Source organism: Bos grunniens, chromosome 11, assembly GCF_055505025.1.
Source record: "Bos grunniens cultivar Pamir isolate PY7600 chromosome 11, Bosgru_T2T1.0, whole genome shotgun sequence".
Lineage (NCBI taxonomy): Eukaryota > Metazoa > Chordata > Mammalia > Artiodactyla > Bovidae > Bos > Bos grunniens.
This window is the reverse complement of record NC_141175.1, coordinates 13,492,046-13,507,772: the sequence shown is the minus strand read 5'-3', so window position 1 is coordinate 13,507,772 and position 15,727 is coordinate 13,492,046. Positions and strand designations below refer to the sequence as shown.

Sequence of the window (15,727 nt, the reverse complement as noted above, 5' to 3'; positions counted from 1 at the left end):
CCACTCAGGAGAAAGCCATACGCACAGCTTACACTGGTAGAGAACTGATGGCTCCAGAACTTCTGCAGAGGGGCTTTATTTCTTGCCCTCTTCACCTGATCTTTTGCCTACAATGACTAAGATTCTTTTGGTGGAATATAGCTGATTATGTCCATAACAATGTCTTTTCTGAGGGATTGTCAGGAAAAAGAGGAAGAAAGGGAAGATTGGCCAATAATCTTCATTACTTTAGGGTATGTGCTGCTAGGCAGCCAGGCTCCTTGAGCAAAGCTCCTTGAGCAAAACTGGTTTATTCTTGTCTCATTTTGATTTCAGTGCTGTTCTTAACAGGTACAGAGGTCTACCAAGTTACCGAGTAAAGAATTCAAGGATTTTTATCTAGTGGAACCTACTTTTATAAACACATTACATATAAAACACACTCCGAAATTCACTTATAACAGAATCTATAATGTGATATAACCTTTACAGAAGGCAATTTAGCAATATATGCCTGACATTTAATAAGAAATCCTAATCCTTTGCTAAAGGCAAGGGAGAAAAGGAAAGATATACCCATTTGAATGCAAGTTCCAGAGAACAGCAAGGAGAGATAAGAAAGCCTTCCTCAGTGATCAATGCAAAGAAATAGAGGAAAACAACAGAATGAGAAAGAGTAGAGATCTCTTCAAGAAAATTAGAGATACCAAGGGAACAATCATGCAAAGATGAGCACAATAAAGGACAGAAATTGTATGACCTAACAGAAGCAGAAGATATTACGAAGAGGTGGCAAGAATACACAGAACAATTATACAAAAAAGATCTTCATGACCCAGATAACCACAATGGTATCATCACTCACCTAGAGCCAGACACCCTGGAATGCAAAGTCAAGTGGGCCTTAGGAAACATCACTATGAACAAAACTAGTGGAGGTGATGCTATTTTAAATCCTAAAAGATGATGCTGTTAAAGTGCTGCACTCAATATGCCAGTAAATCTGGAAAACTCAGCAGTTGGCCACAGGACTGGAAAAGATCAGTTTTCATTCCAATCCCAAAGAAAGGCAATGTCAAAGAATATTCAAACTACCATACAATTGCACTCATCTCACATGATAACAAAGTAATGTTCAAAATTCCCCAATCCACGCTTCAAAAGCACGTGAACCATGAACTTCTAGATGTTCAAGCTGGATTTTGAAAAGGCATAGGAACCAGAGATTAAATTGCCAACATCTGCTGGATCATAGAAAAATAAAGAGTTTCAGAAAAACATCTGCTTTATTGATTACACAAAAGCCTTTGACTGTGTGGATCACAACAAACTGTGGAAAATTCTTCGAGATGGGAATACCAGATCACCTTGTCTGCCTCCTGAGAAATCTGTATGCAGGTCAAGAAGCAACAGTTAGAACTGCACATGAAACAACAGACTGGTTCCAAATTGGGAAAGGAGTACCTCAAGGCTGTATATTGTCACCCTGCTTATTTAACTTCTATGCAGAGTACATCATGTGAAATGGTAGGGTGGATGAAGCACAAGCTGTAATCAAGACTGCCGGGAGAAATATCAGTAACTTCAGATATGCAGATGACACCACACTTAAGGCAGAAAGCAAAGAATAAAGAGTCTCTTGATGAAATTGAAAGAGGAGAGTGAAAAGGTTGGCTTAAAGCTCAACATTCAGAAAACTAAGATCATGGCACCCAGTCCCATCATGTCACAGCAAACAGATGGGGAAACAATGGAAAACAGTGAGAGACTATTTTTTTGGGCTCCAAAATCACTGAAGATGGTGACTGCAGCCATGAAAGTAAAAGACACTTGCTCCTTGGAAGAAAAGCTGTGACCAACCTAGACAGTGTATTAAAAAGCAGAGGTATTACTTTACCAACAAAGGTCCGTCTAGTCAAAGCTATGGTTCTTCCAGTAGTCATGTATGGATGTGAGAGTTGGACTATAAAGAAAGCTGAGTACCAGAGAATGGATGCTTTTGAACTGTGGTCTTGGAGAAGACTCTTGAGAGTCCCTTGGACTGCAAGGAGATCCAACCAGTCCATCCTAAAGGAAATCAGTCCTGAATATTCATTGGCAGGACTGATGCTGAAGCTGCAACTCCAATACTCTGGCCACCTGATGCAAAGAACCTACTCATTAGAAAAGACCCTGATGCTGGGAAAGACTGAAGGCGGGAGAAGAAGGGGACGACAGAAGATGAGATGATTGGATGGCATCACCAACATGATGGACATAAGTTTGAACAAGCTCCAGGAGTTGATGATGGACAGGGAAGCCTGGCGTGCTGCAGTCTATAGGGTCGCAAAGAGTTGGACAGGACTGAGCTACTGAAGTGAATACATGTTTAATGAATTAACAGATCACTCAAATGTGCTTTCTTCTTCTTATTTATTTTTGGCTCTAATGGGTCTTTGTTGCTGTGTGGGCTTTTCTCTAGTTGTGGCGAGAGGGAGCTACCCTCTTGCTATGGTGTGCGGGCCTCTCACTGCAGTGCCTTCTCTTGTTGTAGAACATGGGCAATAGGGCTCGAGGGTTTCAGCAGTTGTGGCTTTCGGGCCCTAGAGCACAGACTCTATAGTTGTGGCACATGGGCTTAGCAAGGTTATAGCATCTTCCCAGATCAGGGATCACACCAGTGTCTCCTGCCTTAGCAGGCAGATTCTTTACCACTGAGCCACTAGGAAAGCCCTGTGCTTTCTTCTTAACCTAGCAATTCCATCTCTTAAGTGTATCATAAAGGATAATCAGACTAGTTCACAAACATGAAAAGCAATCAACTCAATGCATCTAAATCTAAATGGATTAGTTACATTATGGCAGATTGATACTAATAAAATATTATACCATCACTAAAAATTAGAGCAAACTGTTGTTATTAAAAAAAAAAGCCTCGTAATAAATTTTTAGATACACAAGAAAGCCATGGCCCTTATTTTAAATATACATTTTTGTATATACAGTATGTTGGTCCCTCCATTCCTTATGTGAAACCGTTGGAGCCAGATTGTTTTCACAATTCCTAATGATGCAAAGTTTATAAAGCTAAAACAGTACATTTACCAAATATTTTCCAAATCCTCAGTGGACTCTCAGGTGCCACCCCATGTGTGTGCATCAAACTTAGGGAAATATTTTTCATTTTCAATACTTTTTTGAAATTATAAATTTAAAAACAAAAAGCTTAGAAAAATACATACCAAAATATTAATGGTTATTATGAGAACAAACAACACCTAAATCTTGTCGTATTGCAAAATTTGCCACTCTACTAACTCCCCCAAATTTGCCTAAGTGAAATCTGCTATGAAGCCACTAGCTTATATTACAGGTTATTATAAGAAATAACCCACAGACTGTCACAGCATCAGAGGTGCCTCTGAAGACATCACTGCTTCATGATATTGCTTTGACTCCTTTTTATGAAGACCCACCCAAGGGGAATGCCAAGTGACCTTTAGACCAAAACAACTCTTGACTCTCATAATCAACTGTCATAGACAAAGAACTGATGCAGATATTTCAAAAGCTTTCTGGGTCAGATGTTAGAGAACTTCTATTCAAATTTGTGACTCATTCACAGCATACTTTACAACTAAACTGTATTTTTAGCCTTATTCCTAAATTCATTTTTCCCTCATTCTTAGTATTCTTTTTATCTCGTTTTAAACTCATACTATTTCGACATACTTAAAAAGTACTCCCTTTTAAACAACATACCCTATTGTTCTATAATTTTATGGCTAAGTTGTTATTTTTCTGCATTATGCTTATTACCACTTAACAAATAACTGACCCATGTGTCTAACCACTGTCTTTCTCCCCATCCTATCCTCATTAGAATGCAAGTTCCAGGAGGGTGGAGACTTCGTTCTGGTCACTGCTATATTCTTAGCATCCATGATAAATGTTTACATTTACATTAATAAATACCTGCAAACTGGAATGATTATGAAAACAGACCAATTACATCTTATGTCATACTGTTACATAACAGAACTTTTCTGAAGTTAAAAGTTATCTTCTATCTACATGATCTTTGACATTTTCATATTTCTCTGCAAGAGGCCAGATGTACTCATGGATAGAGTCTAGTATTTAGCAACTTTCTACAAACTTATATGCATAACTGACTGGTTCAATCCTGGATCTTATTCTTTATGAAAATATTTCAAAATACAGAAAAAGCACCAGTTGCAAAAAAAAAAAAAAATCATTAATTTATGATAGAAAAAATTCTGCAAATAACAAAATATCCAATGACGGGAATGTTTAAACAAGTAACAGTATATCTATTATAATCATTATAATAACACAGCCATTAAAATACATTTATAAAGATTTTAATAACATGGAAAAATACTGATGACATGTGAAATGAAAGAGGATTAAATTACACATACACTGTGAGCTCAACATAAAACAAACAAAAATACTGTTGTATATACTATATAAAATATTAATGAACTGCCTCAGAGATAAGCAATTAACATAGATTTTCTTTACTTTTTTCTGTGTTTTGCAAATTTTGTATCATCAATACATATTATTTTATAATCAAAAAAATAGTTTTGTGATTCAGAGGTAACAGAAGTCTATACGCTATTGTCATTAAACTCTTGAAAATTCTGTTAATATACCATAGATAAACAAGCACCTTATTTACAACATAAAATAACAAAGCATTTTTAAGTAAAATAAATACTGTACCTTCACTGCTACGTGAAGCTTTGCTGTTTTCTTGGATGGTCCTGAGGCTTCATATGTTGTACCATCCACATCTACAGACATTGTGAAGACTGGGGCATGGACAGGGCCAGACTGAGATAAAAGCTTATACTGAAGCCCAGGCCTGATCTGATTCAGCCTCATTAGTGCATTCATAAGGTCTATTGCTTTACTATCCAGAACTGCAAGAGAAAGAGGAATGAGATCAGAAATTAGACCACTTGCTTTAATCTATGTTTTTGTAGGTTCCTAGTAATAGTAACCACTATAAACTCAGGTTTTAAAAAAGCAAGATTTTCAAAATGCACATATAAATTCACTTCATAAATAATTCTAAAATTACTGCTTAAATACTTACACTAACATCATTGTAAAAGTAACATGCATTAACATCTTTGTTGTTGTTTAGTTGCTAAGTCAATTCCAACTCTTGGTGACCCTATGGACTGTAACCTGCCAGGCTCCCCTGTCCATGGGATTTCCCAGGCAAGAATACTGGAGTGGGTTGCCATTCCCTTCTTCAGGGGATCTCCTCACCCAGGGATCAAACTAGTGTCTCCCGCAATGGCAGGCGGATTCTTCACCCATCAGGGAAGCCCATGCATTACCATATTAATTAATTTTAGTTTGCCAATATTAATATATCTTAAGCAAATGGTGCTTGAAAACAGAAGCTATTCATGTTCTTCAAACTCGAATTCAAATCAATCAAATTCTTCACTTTTTAATTTTTATTTTCCTGGGACATAAATCCTTTCTAGTTCACATCTATAAGAATAAAGATTTTACACACTTTTCCTTAAGTTTCGTTTCATCTTCTTATTGGGATCTTTATCATCCCCTAATCCATCTTCAAATGGCCTCTTCAGAGCTGAAGACCCAGCACCTAAAAAAAGGTACAAGAGATTATCAGTTAAAATAGTGATTTCACTTACTCTACCAAATGTATTTAATATGTTCAGGAAGGAAAAATCTTAGGAATCACACAAGGACAATAAGACCCTTTCACTGATCAATTGAAAATGTAGGGACTTCGCTAGTGGTCTAGTGGTTAAGACTGCGCTTCCAATGCCGGGGACGTGGGTTCGACCCCTGATTGAGGAACAAAGATCCCACATGCCACATGGTGTGGCCAAAATACAAAAAATTTTTTAAATTTTAAAACATACATGTGTTCAGTCCAGTTCAGTCGTGTCCAATTCTTGCAACCCCACGGACTGCAGCATGCCAGGCTTCCCTGTTGATCACCAACTCTCAGAGCTTGCTCAAACTCCTGTCCATTGAGTGGGTGACGCCATCCAACCATCTCATCCTCTGTCGTTCCCTTCTCCTCCCGCCTTCAATCCCTCCCAGCATCAGGGTCTTTTCCAATGAGTTGGTTCCTCGCATCAGGGGGCCAAAGTATTGAAGCTACAGCTTTAGCATTAGTCCCTCCAAAGAATTTTCAGGACTGATTTCCTTTAGGATGGACTGGTTGGATCTCCTTGCAGTCCAAGGGACTCTCAAGAGTCTTCTCCAAGACCACAGTTCAAAAGCATCAATTCTCTGGCGCTCAGCTTTCATTATGGTCAAGTCTCACATCCATACACGACTACTGGGAAAAAGCATAGCTTTGACTAGACAGACCTTTGTTGGCAAAGTAATCTCTCTGCTTTTTAATATGCTGTCTAGGTTGATCATACCTTTTCTTCCAAGGAGCAAGCGTCTTTTAATTCCATGGCTGCAGCCACCATCTGCAGTAACTTTATAATCTTGTAATAGCAAAAACTATTAACTGAATCTTCATGAAACAATATTAACCCTTCTTATATTTTTTTCATTTATTCAAATATATTCATACAAATATCTATGCATATATTCACAACTGTATATGCATAAACAGAAAAAAGTTTGGAAAGATATATATCAAAATGTTAAAAGTACTTATCTCTGGTAGTAAGATTTATTTTCACTTATGTCTTTTCAAATATTTCTCTAAGTTAACATTTATTACATAAATTTTTAAAGTCAACATGTTAAAATCTCATGCTTTTGGAAATCTGATTATTTCTCATACTACAAAGTAATTCTGCCTGCCCATTCAAATTCCTATTCAAGATTTTATTTACAGCTCATCTCATTAAGTTTTCTTCAGCTTCTCTCTCATCTCAGTTTTTTATAAGAGTTTCTATGATATCAGAAACATAAAGTGTCATATGGAGTCTTGTGTCATTGTCTACTTCATACATAGACACCTTGTGTTTCCTTAGTGCTCTAGGAAGGTCAAAGATATTTTCTCCTTATCTTGCATCTTATAAACTATCTAACATAAGACTTAGAAACAACATAATGGGTATGGAACAAAAACTAAAAACTAGTATTATCAATTTCTTAGATAAAGCAACTAGTTAATAATACTGGCAGACATAAAGCAGGAGCTTTATTGTCCAAAACAAAAACAATCAGAGAAAAGCTTATCAAAGCAATCATTAAGTTGCATTAAAAGCTGCTCTCTGATTGCCTGGAATTCACTAGCTGGCTTAAACATACAGATCTGTTCTCTAAAATCTCCAGCTACATGAACAGTTTGCATGGATTAAGCTTCATTCTACCATCCCTGCTACTGGACAAGGGCTGTAAAATCTGGAGCTAATCATAATAGTAACGGGGGTGGAGAGCATGCCTTACAAAAAAACAAGCTGTTCTCAATACATACAGTACCTAGAAACAAGAAGTGGTCATTTGAGAGGTAACAATTTTTAAAAACAGGTGAGGGGGGTTCAGGTTGGGGAACACGTGTACACCTGTGACGTATTCATGCTGATGTATGGCAAAACCAATACAATATTGTAAAGTAATTAGCCTCCAATTAAAATAAATAAATTTATATTAAAAATAAATTTTTAAAAATTGTTTTAATTAAAATTAAAAAAAACAACAACAACAACAGGTGAGGGCTTACCATATGCCTGGCACTGTTCTTAATACCTTATATGAATCAATTTAATTCTCACAAGCATCCTATGAAGTCTGTATTTCATCATTCTCATTACAATTTCATTCATGTATTTATTCAGCAACAAATATTAATAGAGCATATTTCTATGTTCAGGACAATTTTAGATGCTAGACACTGAGAACAAAACAACTTCCCTGTTTTTAGAGAGCGTGTGCGCACCTGGTGGTGGAGACTAAGCCCAGCATGTCATCCAGTCCAGGCACAATGGAGAAAAGTAAGAGACTTACGGGAGAGCAGACACTGCCATTTTTTTAACATGTGGTACCCATCAGAAAAGTATCACTTATAGATAAGGTCATTAACTGACAAAGACTTGAAGCAAAGAAAATTCAGCTATTTGGGGAAAGAGCCCCAGGAAGAGAAAACTCAACTACAAAGGTCTTCCAGCAGGAACATACTAAGAAACAGCATAAAGGCCTGAGTGGTGGAGTGGCGTGAACAACAAGGGGGCAAAAGAAGACAGTGAGCAGGAGCAGAAGTTCTCAACCTTAACTGCCACTAACTCACCAGACAAAATTTTGGAAAATACAAAAGTTCCACTTCTAGTATGAGAAAGTAAGTCAAAGGAAACAGACTTCCTGACGAGAGTAATTAGAAAAGCTGGACCAAATGCAGAATAAATATCTGCTTCTGTGCAATAATGAACTCTGGAGTCAAGGTCCAGGAGATGAAGGAAGCCTTGCGCTGGGGGCCACATTATCTTTGGAGGTATCTTCTACCCCCAGAAGAAGCCACTAAGAACTGAACAGAGCACTTCTTAAAAAACTTTATTATGGAAAATTTCAAACACTCACAAAAGTGTAAAGAGTAGTATAATAAATTCCCACGAATCCATCAATTAGCTTCAAGAATTATCAATATGTGGCCGATCTCATCTCATATTTATCATTCTCTCGTCCTCTACCTTTTTGTTAAACAATAGATTCTTGTTGGTTATTTATTTTTAAATATAGCCATGTGTACATGTCAATTCCAAACTCTGTAACAATCCCTCCCCTTCAGGTAATGGTGAATTCTGAACAGAGTACTTTTAATAGCACCCAGGTCTCAGGGACGAAAAACTGAACTTCAAGGACCTCCAAAAGAGGAAGGACTGGTGAATTTCCCACACTGTGGGGTAGCACTCTCCAGTGCCATATATGGGAAGTAAATGAAGTGGAAATAGTCTGGATTTCACAAGGATTGAGGCCCAGCTTCAAATCACCAGAATGCCCAATTCCATTAGGATGATCCAGATTGCCAATTCCACTAGCCCAGAAAGAAATATAAATCCTCCCTGAAGGACGGCATCATTACTCTAGTCTTTGAATTCTAAAAGGTTTTCAATTTACATCTCCAGGACTCAAAACAAAAACACATGAAAAGACAAGATATTCTAACAAAAATCATGAGAATCAGCAGAAAATAGAAACAGATCCCCAAAAGACTCTGATAATGAAACATTCTTTCAGAAACAAACTGTATTAAAGAGAACAATCAGACTTCTCAAAAAGAAAAGACATCAAGAAGAATTTCTGCCATAATATCTAAAGCTAGAAAAGCCAAGATTCTAGAAACTAAAAACTGAAAGACCTACAACAGGAAACAGACAATCCATAATTGAGGGGAACTGACATACCTACCTCAATAATTAAGACAATAAAGTTTTAAAAAATTATACTACAGATGTATAAGATTTAAACAACATGACCAAATGTGACCTAACATGTAAAGAATATTCTGACTCTACCAACTGCAGACCATACACACTTTTTCAAAGTATGAATCATTTATAAAAACCAACCATGTGCTGAGCCATAAACTAACTTTCAAGAAAAACCAAGTTCAGTTCACTTCAGTTGCTCAGTCCTATCCGACTACTTGCAACCCCATGGACTGCAACACGCCAGGCATCCCTGTCCATCACCAACTCCAAAAGCTTTTTCAAACTCATGTCCATGGAGTCGGTGATGCCATCCGATCATCTCATCCTCTGTCATCCCCTACTCCTCCTGCCTTCAATCTTTCCCAGCATCAGGGTCTTTTCCAGTGAGTCAGTTCTTCACATCAGGTGGCCAAAGTATTGGGAATTTCAGCTGCAACGTTAGTCCTTCCAATGAATATTCAGGACTGATTTCCTTTAGGACTGAATGGTTTGATCTCCTGCAGTCCAAGGGACTCTCAAGAGTCTTCTCCAACACCACAGTTCAAAAGCATCAATTCTTCAAAGCTCAGCTTTCTTTAGAGTCCAACTCTCACATCCACACATGACTACTGGAAAAACCGTAGCTTTGACTAGACAGACCTTTGTCAGCAAAGTAATGTCTCTGTTTTTTAATATACTGTTTAGGTTGGTCACAGCTTTTCTTCCAAGGAGCAAGTGTCTTTTAATTTCATAGCTGGAGTCAACATGTGCAATGACTTTGGAGCCCAAAAAAATAAAGTCTCTCACTGTTTCCATTGTTTCCCCATCTATTTGCCATGACATGATGGGACCAGATGCCATGAACTTAGTTTTTTGAATGCTTAATTTTAAGCCAGCTTTTTCACACTCCTCTTTCACTTTCATCAAGAGGCTCTTCAGTTCCTCTTTGATTTCTGCCATAAGGGTGGTGTCATCTGCATATCTAAGGTTATTAATATTTCCCCCAGCAATCTTGATTCCAACTTGTGCTTCATCCAGCCTGCCATTTCACATGATGTACTCTGCACAGAAGTTAAATAAGCAGGGTGACAATATACAGCCTTGACATATTCCTTTCCCAGTTTGGAACCAGTCCGTTGTTCCATGCCCAGTTCTAACTGTTGCTTCCTCACCTGCATACAGATTTCTCAGGGGGTAGACAATGTGGTCTGGTATTTCCATCTCTTGAAGAATTTTCCACAGTTTGTTGTGATCCACACAGTCAAAGGCTTTGGTATAGTCATTAAAGCAGAAGTAGATGTTTTTCAGAAACTCTCTTTCTTTTTTAATGATTCAATGGATGTTGGCAATTTGATCTCTGGTTCCTCTGCCTTTTGTAAATCCAGCTTGAACATCTGGAAGTTCATGGTTCACAAACTGTTGAAGCGTGGCTGGAGAATTTTGAGCATTACTTTGCTAGTATGTGAAATGAGTGTAACTGTGCAGTAGTTTGAACATTCTTTGGGACTGGAAGAAAAACTGACCTTTTCCAGTCCTGTGACCACTGCTGAGTTTTCCAGATCTGCTGACATATTGAGTACAGCACTTTCACAGCATCAACTTTTAGGATTTGAAATAGCTCAACTGGAATTGTATCACCTCCACTAGCTTTGTTTATAGTGATGCATCCTAAGGCCCACTTGACTTCATACTCCAAGATGTCTGGTTCCAGGTGAGTGATGACACCACTGTAGTTATCTGGGTCATGAAGATCTTCTTGGTATAGTTCTTCTGTGTATTCTTGCTACCTCTTCTTAATATCTTCTGCTTCTGTTGGGTCCATACCATTTCTGTCCTTTTTTGTGCCCATCTTTGTATGAAGTGTTCCCTTGGTATCTCTAATTTTCTTGAAGAGATCTCTAGTCTTTCCCATTCTGTTGTTTTCCTCTATTTCTTTGCATTGATCGCTGAGGACTGCTTTCTTATCTCTCCTTCGTATTCTTTGGAACTCTGCATTCAGATGGGTATATCTTTCCTTTTCTCCTTTGCCTTTCGCTTCTCTTCTATCCACAGCTATTTGCAAGGCCTCCTCAGATAACCATTTTGCCTTTTTGCATTTCTTTTCCTTGAGGATGGTCTTGGTCACTGCCTCCTATACAACGTCACAAACCTCTGTCCATAGTTCTTCGGGTACTTTATCAGATCTAATCCCTTGAATTTATTTGTCACTTCCACTGTATAGTTGTAAGGGATTTGATTTAGGTCATACCTGAATGGTCTAGTGTTTTCCCTACTTTTTTCAATTTAAGTCTGAATTTGGCAATAAGGAGTTCATGATCTGAGCCACAGTCAGCTCCCAGTCTTATTTTCGCTGACTATATAGAGTTTCATCATCTTTTGCTGCAAAGAATATAATCAATCTGATTTCAATGTTGACCATCAGGTGACGTCCATGTGTAGAGTCATCTCTTGTGTTGTTGGAAGAGGATGTTTGTTATGACCAGTGCGTTCTCTTGGCCAAATTCTTAGCCTTTGCCCTGCTTCATTTTGTACTCCAAGGCCAAACTTGATGGGGGGTGGGGAGCAACGGAATCACACAAAGCATGTTCTCAGATCACAGTAGAATAAGTGAGCTCAAAAATAGAGATTAACTAGAAAAATCTTCATTTGTCTGGAAATTAAACAATGACATTTAAATGGCTTATGTGTCAAAAAACTGGTAACAAGGGAAAATTAAAAAATAGTTTTAACCAACTGATAATAAAAATACTAATGTAAAAAGAGTACAATGCACATAAATCTGGGCATAAAGGAAAACAGTCTTAATAGTGTATATGATAATATAAGAGGCTAAACACTAATAATGTATTCACCTCAAAATTTTTCTTAAAAGAACAGCAAATTAAACCCAGAGGACGTAGTGAGGAAGAATAAAGGATAAGAACAGAAAGCAATGAAATAAAATACAAGCATATGCCAGGAGATAATCAACAAACTCAAAAGCTGATTTCTTTTTAAAAACTGATAAATCTGTAGTAAGAATGATCAGAAAAAAAGAAGGTACAAAAATGTATAAAAGAGGACATCAATATTGCAGACACTAAGAAGAGGATTTTATAAACTATATTTATTTTTTGTTGTTGTTTTTTAAATTTTATTTTATTTTTAAACTTTACATAATTCTATTAGTTTTGCCAAATATCAAAATGAATCCATCACAAGTGTACATGTGCCCCCCATCCTGAACCCTCCTCCCTCCTCCCTCCCCATACCATCCCTCTGGGTCGTCCCAGTGCACTAGCCCCAAGCATCCAGTATCGTGCATTGAACCTGGACTGGCATCTCATTTCATACATGATATTTTACATGTTTCAATGCCATTCTCCCAAATCTTCCCACCCTCTCCCTCTCCCACAGAGTCCATAAGACTGTTCCATACATCAGTGTCTCTTTTGCTGTCTCGTACACAGGGTTATTGTTATCATCTTTCTAAATTCCATATATATGCGTTAGTATACTGTATTGGTGTTTTTCCTTCTGGCTTACTTCACTCTGTATAATAGGCTCCAGTTTCATCCACCTCATTAGAACTGATTCAAATGTATTCTTTTTAATAGCTGAGTAATACTCCATTGTGTATATGTACCACAGCTTTCTTATCCATTCATCTGCTGATGGACATCTAGGTTGCTTCCATGTCCTGGCTATTATAAACAGTGCTGCGATGAACATTGGGGTACATGTGTCTCTTTCCCTTCTGGTTTCCTCAGTGTGTATGCCCAGCAGTGGGATTGCTGGATCATAAGGCAGTTCTATTTTCTGTTTTTTAAGGAATCTCCACACTGTTCTCCATAGTGGCTGTACTAGTTTGCATTCCCACCAACAGTGTAAGAGGGTTCCCTTTTCTCCACACCCTCTCCAGCATTTATTATTTGTAGACTTTTGGATCGCAGCCATTCTGACTGGTGTGAGATGGTACCTCATAGTGGTCTTGATTTGCATTTCTCTGATAATGAGTGATGTTGAGCATCTTTTCATGTGTTTGTTAGCCATCTGTATGTCTTCTTTGGAGAAATTTCTATTTAGTTCTTTGGCCCATTTTTTGATTGGGTCATTTATTTTTCTGGAGTTGAGCTGTAGGAGTTGCTTGTATATTTTTGAGATTAGTTGTTTGTCAGTTGCTTCATTTGCTATTATTTTCTCCCATTCTGAAGGCTGTCTTTTCACCTTGCTGATAGTTTCCTTTGATGTGCAGAAGCTTTTAAGGTTAATTAGGTCCCATTTGTTTATTTTTGCTTTTATTTCTGATATTCTGGGAGGTGGGTCATAGAGGATCCTGCTGTGATGTATGTCGGAGAGTGTTTTGCCTATGTTCTCCTCTAGGAGTTTTATAGTTTCTGGTCTTATGTTTAGATCTTTAATCCATTTTGAGTTTATTTGTGTGTATGGTATTAGAAAGTGTTCTAGTTTCATTCTTTTACAAGTGGTTATAAACTATATTTAAATTTAGATGAACAAATTCCTAGAAAAACACAATTTACCAAAACTCTCATAAGAAGATAGCTTGATACACATAAAGGAAATTAGATCCTTAAGTTAAAACCTTTCCACAAAGAAAATCTCACACCCAAATGGTTTCACTGATAAATTCTTCCAAACATTTAAGAAAGAAATAACATCAATATTACACAATCTCTTCCAAGAACAGAAAAAGAAGGACGGATACTTCTCAACTCATTTTAAGAGGCCCGTAAAACCTTAGAGCCAAAATTGAACAAAACACTGCAACAAAGGAAAACTGCCGATTAATTTAACACACAAAAATCTGTGTTTCTATGATCTGCTCACAAAAACCCCCACAAGGTTGTTCACAGCATCTTTATTTGTAATTGTCAAAAACTAGAGACAAACAAAATGTCCTACAATAGGTGCATGACTTAACCAAACTCTGGTTCATCTGTGGCACAGAATCCTACTTAACAGTAAAAAGGAATAAACTATTGACATGTGCCAACAACTTGGATGGGTCACAAAAGTATCAGGCTAAGTAGGGGGATGAGGATCTCAAAAAATCACATAATGATAACTTCATTGATATAAAATTCTTGAAGTAACAAAATTACAGAGATGGAGAAAAATCAGTAGTTTCCAAGGCCTGAGGGCTTCCCTTGTGGCTCAGCTTGTAAAGAATCCGCCTGCAATGTGGGAGACCTGGGTTCGATCCCTGGGTTGGGAAGATCCTCTTAAGAAGGCAAAGGCTACCCATTCCTACTTGCAAAGAGTCAGACACGACTGAGTGACTTTCACTCCAAGGCTTTAGGATGGCTGAAGGAAGAGGAGTGGTATTGCTCTAAACAGGCCGCATACACGAGTTCTCTGTGGTGATGAAATCATCTGTGTCTTGTCTGCCATGGGGTTTACACAAATCTATACATGTGATAAAGTGGCATAAAACCTATACCCACATTGTATAAATATCAATTTCTTGGTTTCCATATTCTCCTATAGTTACACAAGATGTAACCACTGGGAGAAACCAGGTGAAGGTTCCATGGGACATCTCTGTACAATCTTAGCAATTTCTTATGAATCTGTAATTATAGATAATAAGGGGAACAACAAAAAGAAAACTGCTGCTTTATTGAGAACAGATAAGGAAGGCAAGGAAGACCAGGTACAGCAGACAGACAATAACAAAGGCAAGAGATGACAAGGGCAACTTAGGCCAGGATGGCACCAGTGAAGAAGTTAAAGAGCTGAATACCAGACACACTTTGAAAGTAAAACAGCCAGGTTTGCTGATGATGTGCATGTGGGTGAAAGAAAGAGAAGATTCAAGGGTGAAGGTTTTTGGCCTGAGCACGGAGATGGGTAGTTTCCAACGTCTGGGATGGCGATAACAATGGGAAGAACAGGTGAGAAGGAGATTAAGGACAGGACATCTGAAGTGTGAGGTGTCTGTGAGACATCCATGTGGAAACACTGAGAGGGATTCAGATAGGGAGGGCTGAGGTCAAGGGCTGGGAGTCTAGAGTGAAAACGTAAACTTGGGAATCTGCAGTGAATAGAAGGTATTTCAAGACAAGAAACATCTCTGAAAGAGTCTAAATGGGTGTAAATAAAGAAAAATGGTTTGAGGTCTGCACCCAGGACACTTTAATATTCGAAATCAGGAAGATAAGAAAAAACAAAGACAGCTGAGGAAAGTACAGTCGTATAAAGATCCATGACAAAGTAATGACCTGGAAGTCAAATGAAAAGTAGTACTTCATGTCAGAAAAAGTGTCTGACAATAGCAAATGTTGTTGAGGATATAAAACAACAGGAACTCTCATACACTTCTGGTAGGAATATAAATTGCTATGTGTACAACTTCCTAGATCTTATACTGGTCTACA

General features: G+C 37.8%; 1 protein-coding gene across 19 annotated transcripts in view; it reads right to left on the bottom strand.

The window, feature by feature from the left end:
* The window catches only part of STRBP (spermatid perinuclear RNA binding protein), a 199,131-nt gene that overhangs the window by 53,412 nt on the left and 129,992 nt on the right, over positions 1-15,727 (bottom strand). For all 19 annotated transcript variants that reach the window (XR_015136366.1, XM_086325341.1, XM_086325335.1 and 16 more), the window contains 2 exons: positions 5,522-5,614; positions 4,711-4,910 (listed from right to left, as the gene is read on the bottom strand). Coding sequence is in view for 18 of the 19 variants with exons in the window: in XM_086325341.1 (XP_086181467.1) it covers positions 4,711-4,910; positions 5,522-5,614 (293 nt within the window). In the remaining variant the exon portion in view is untranslated. The remainder of the gene's footprint in view (positions 1-4,710; positions 4,911-5,521; positions 5,615-15,727) is intronic.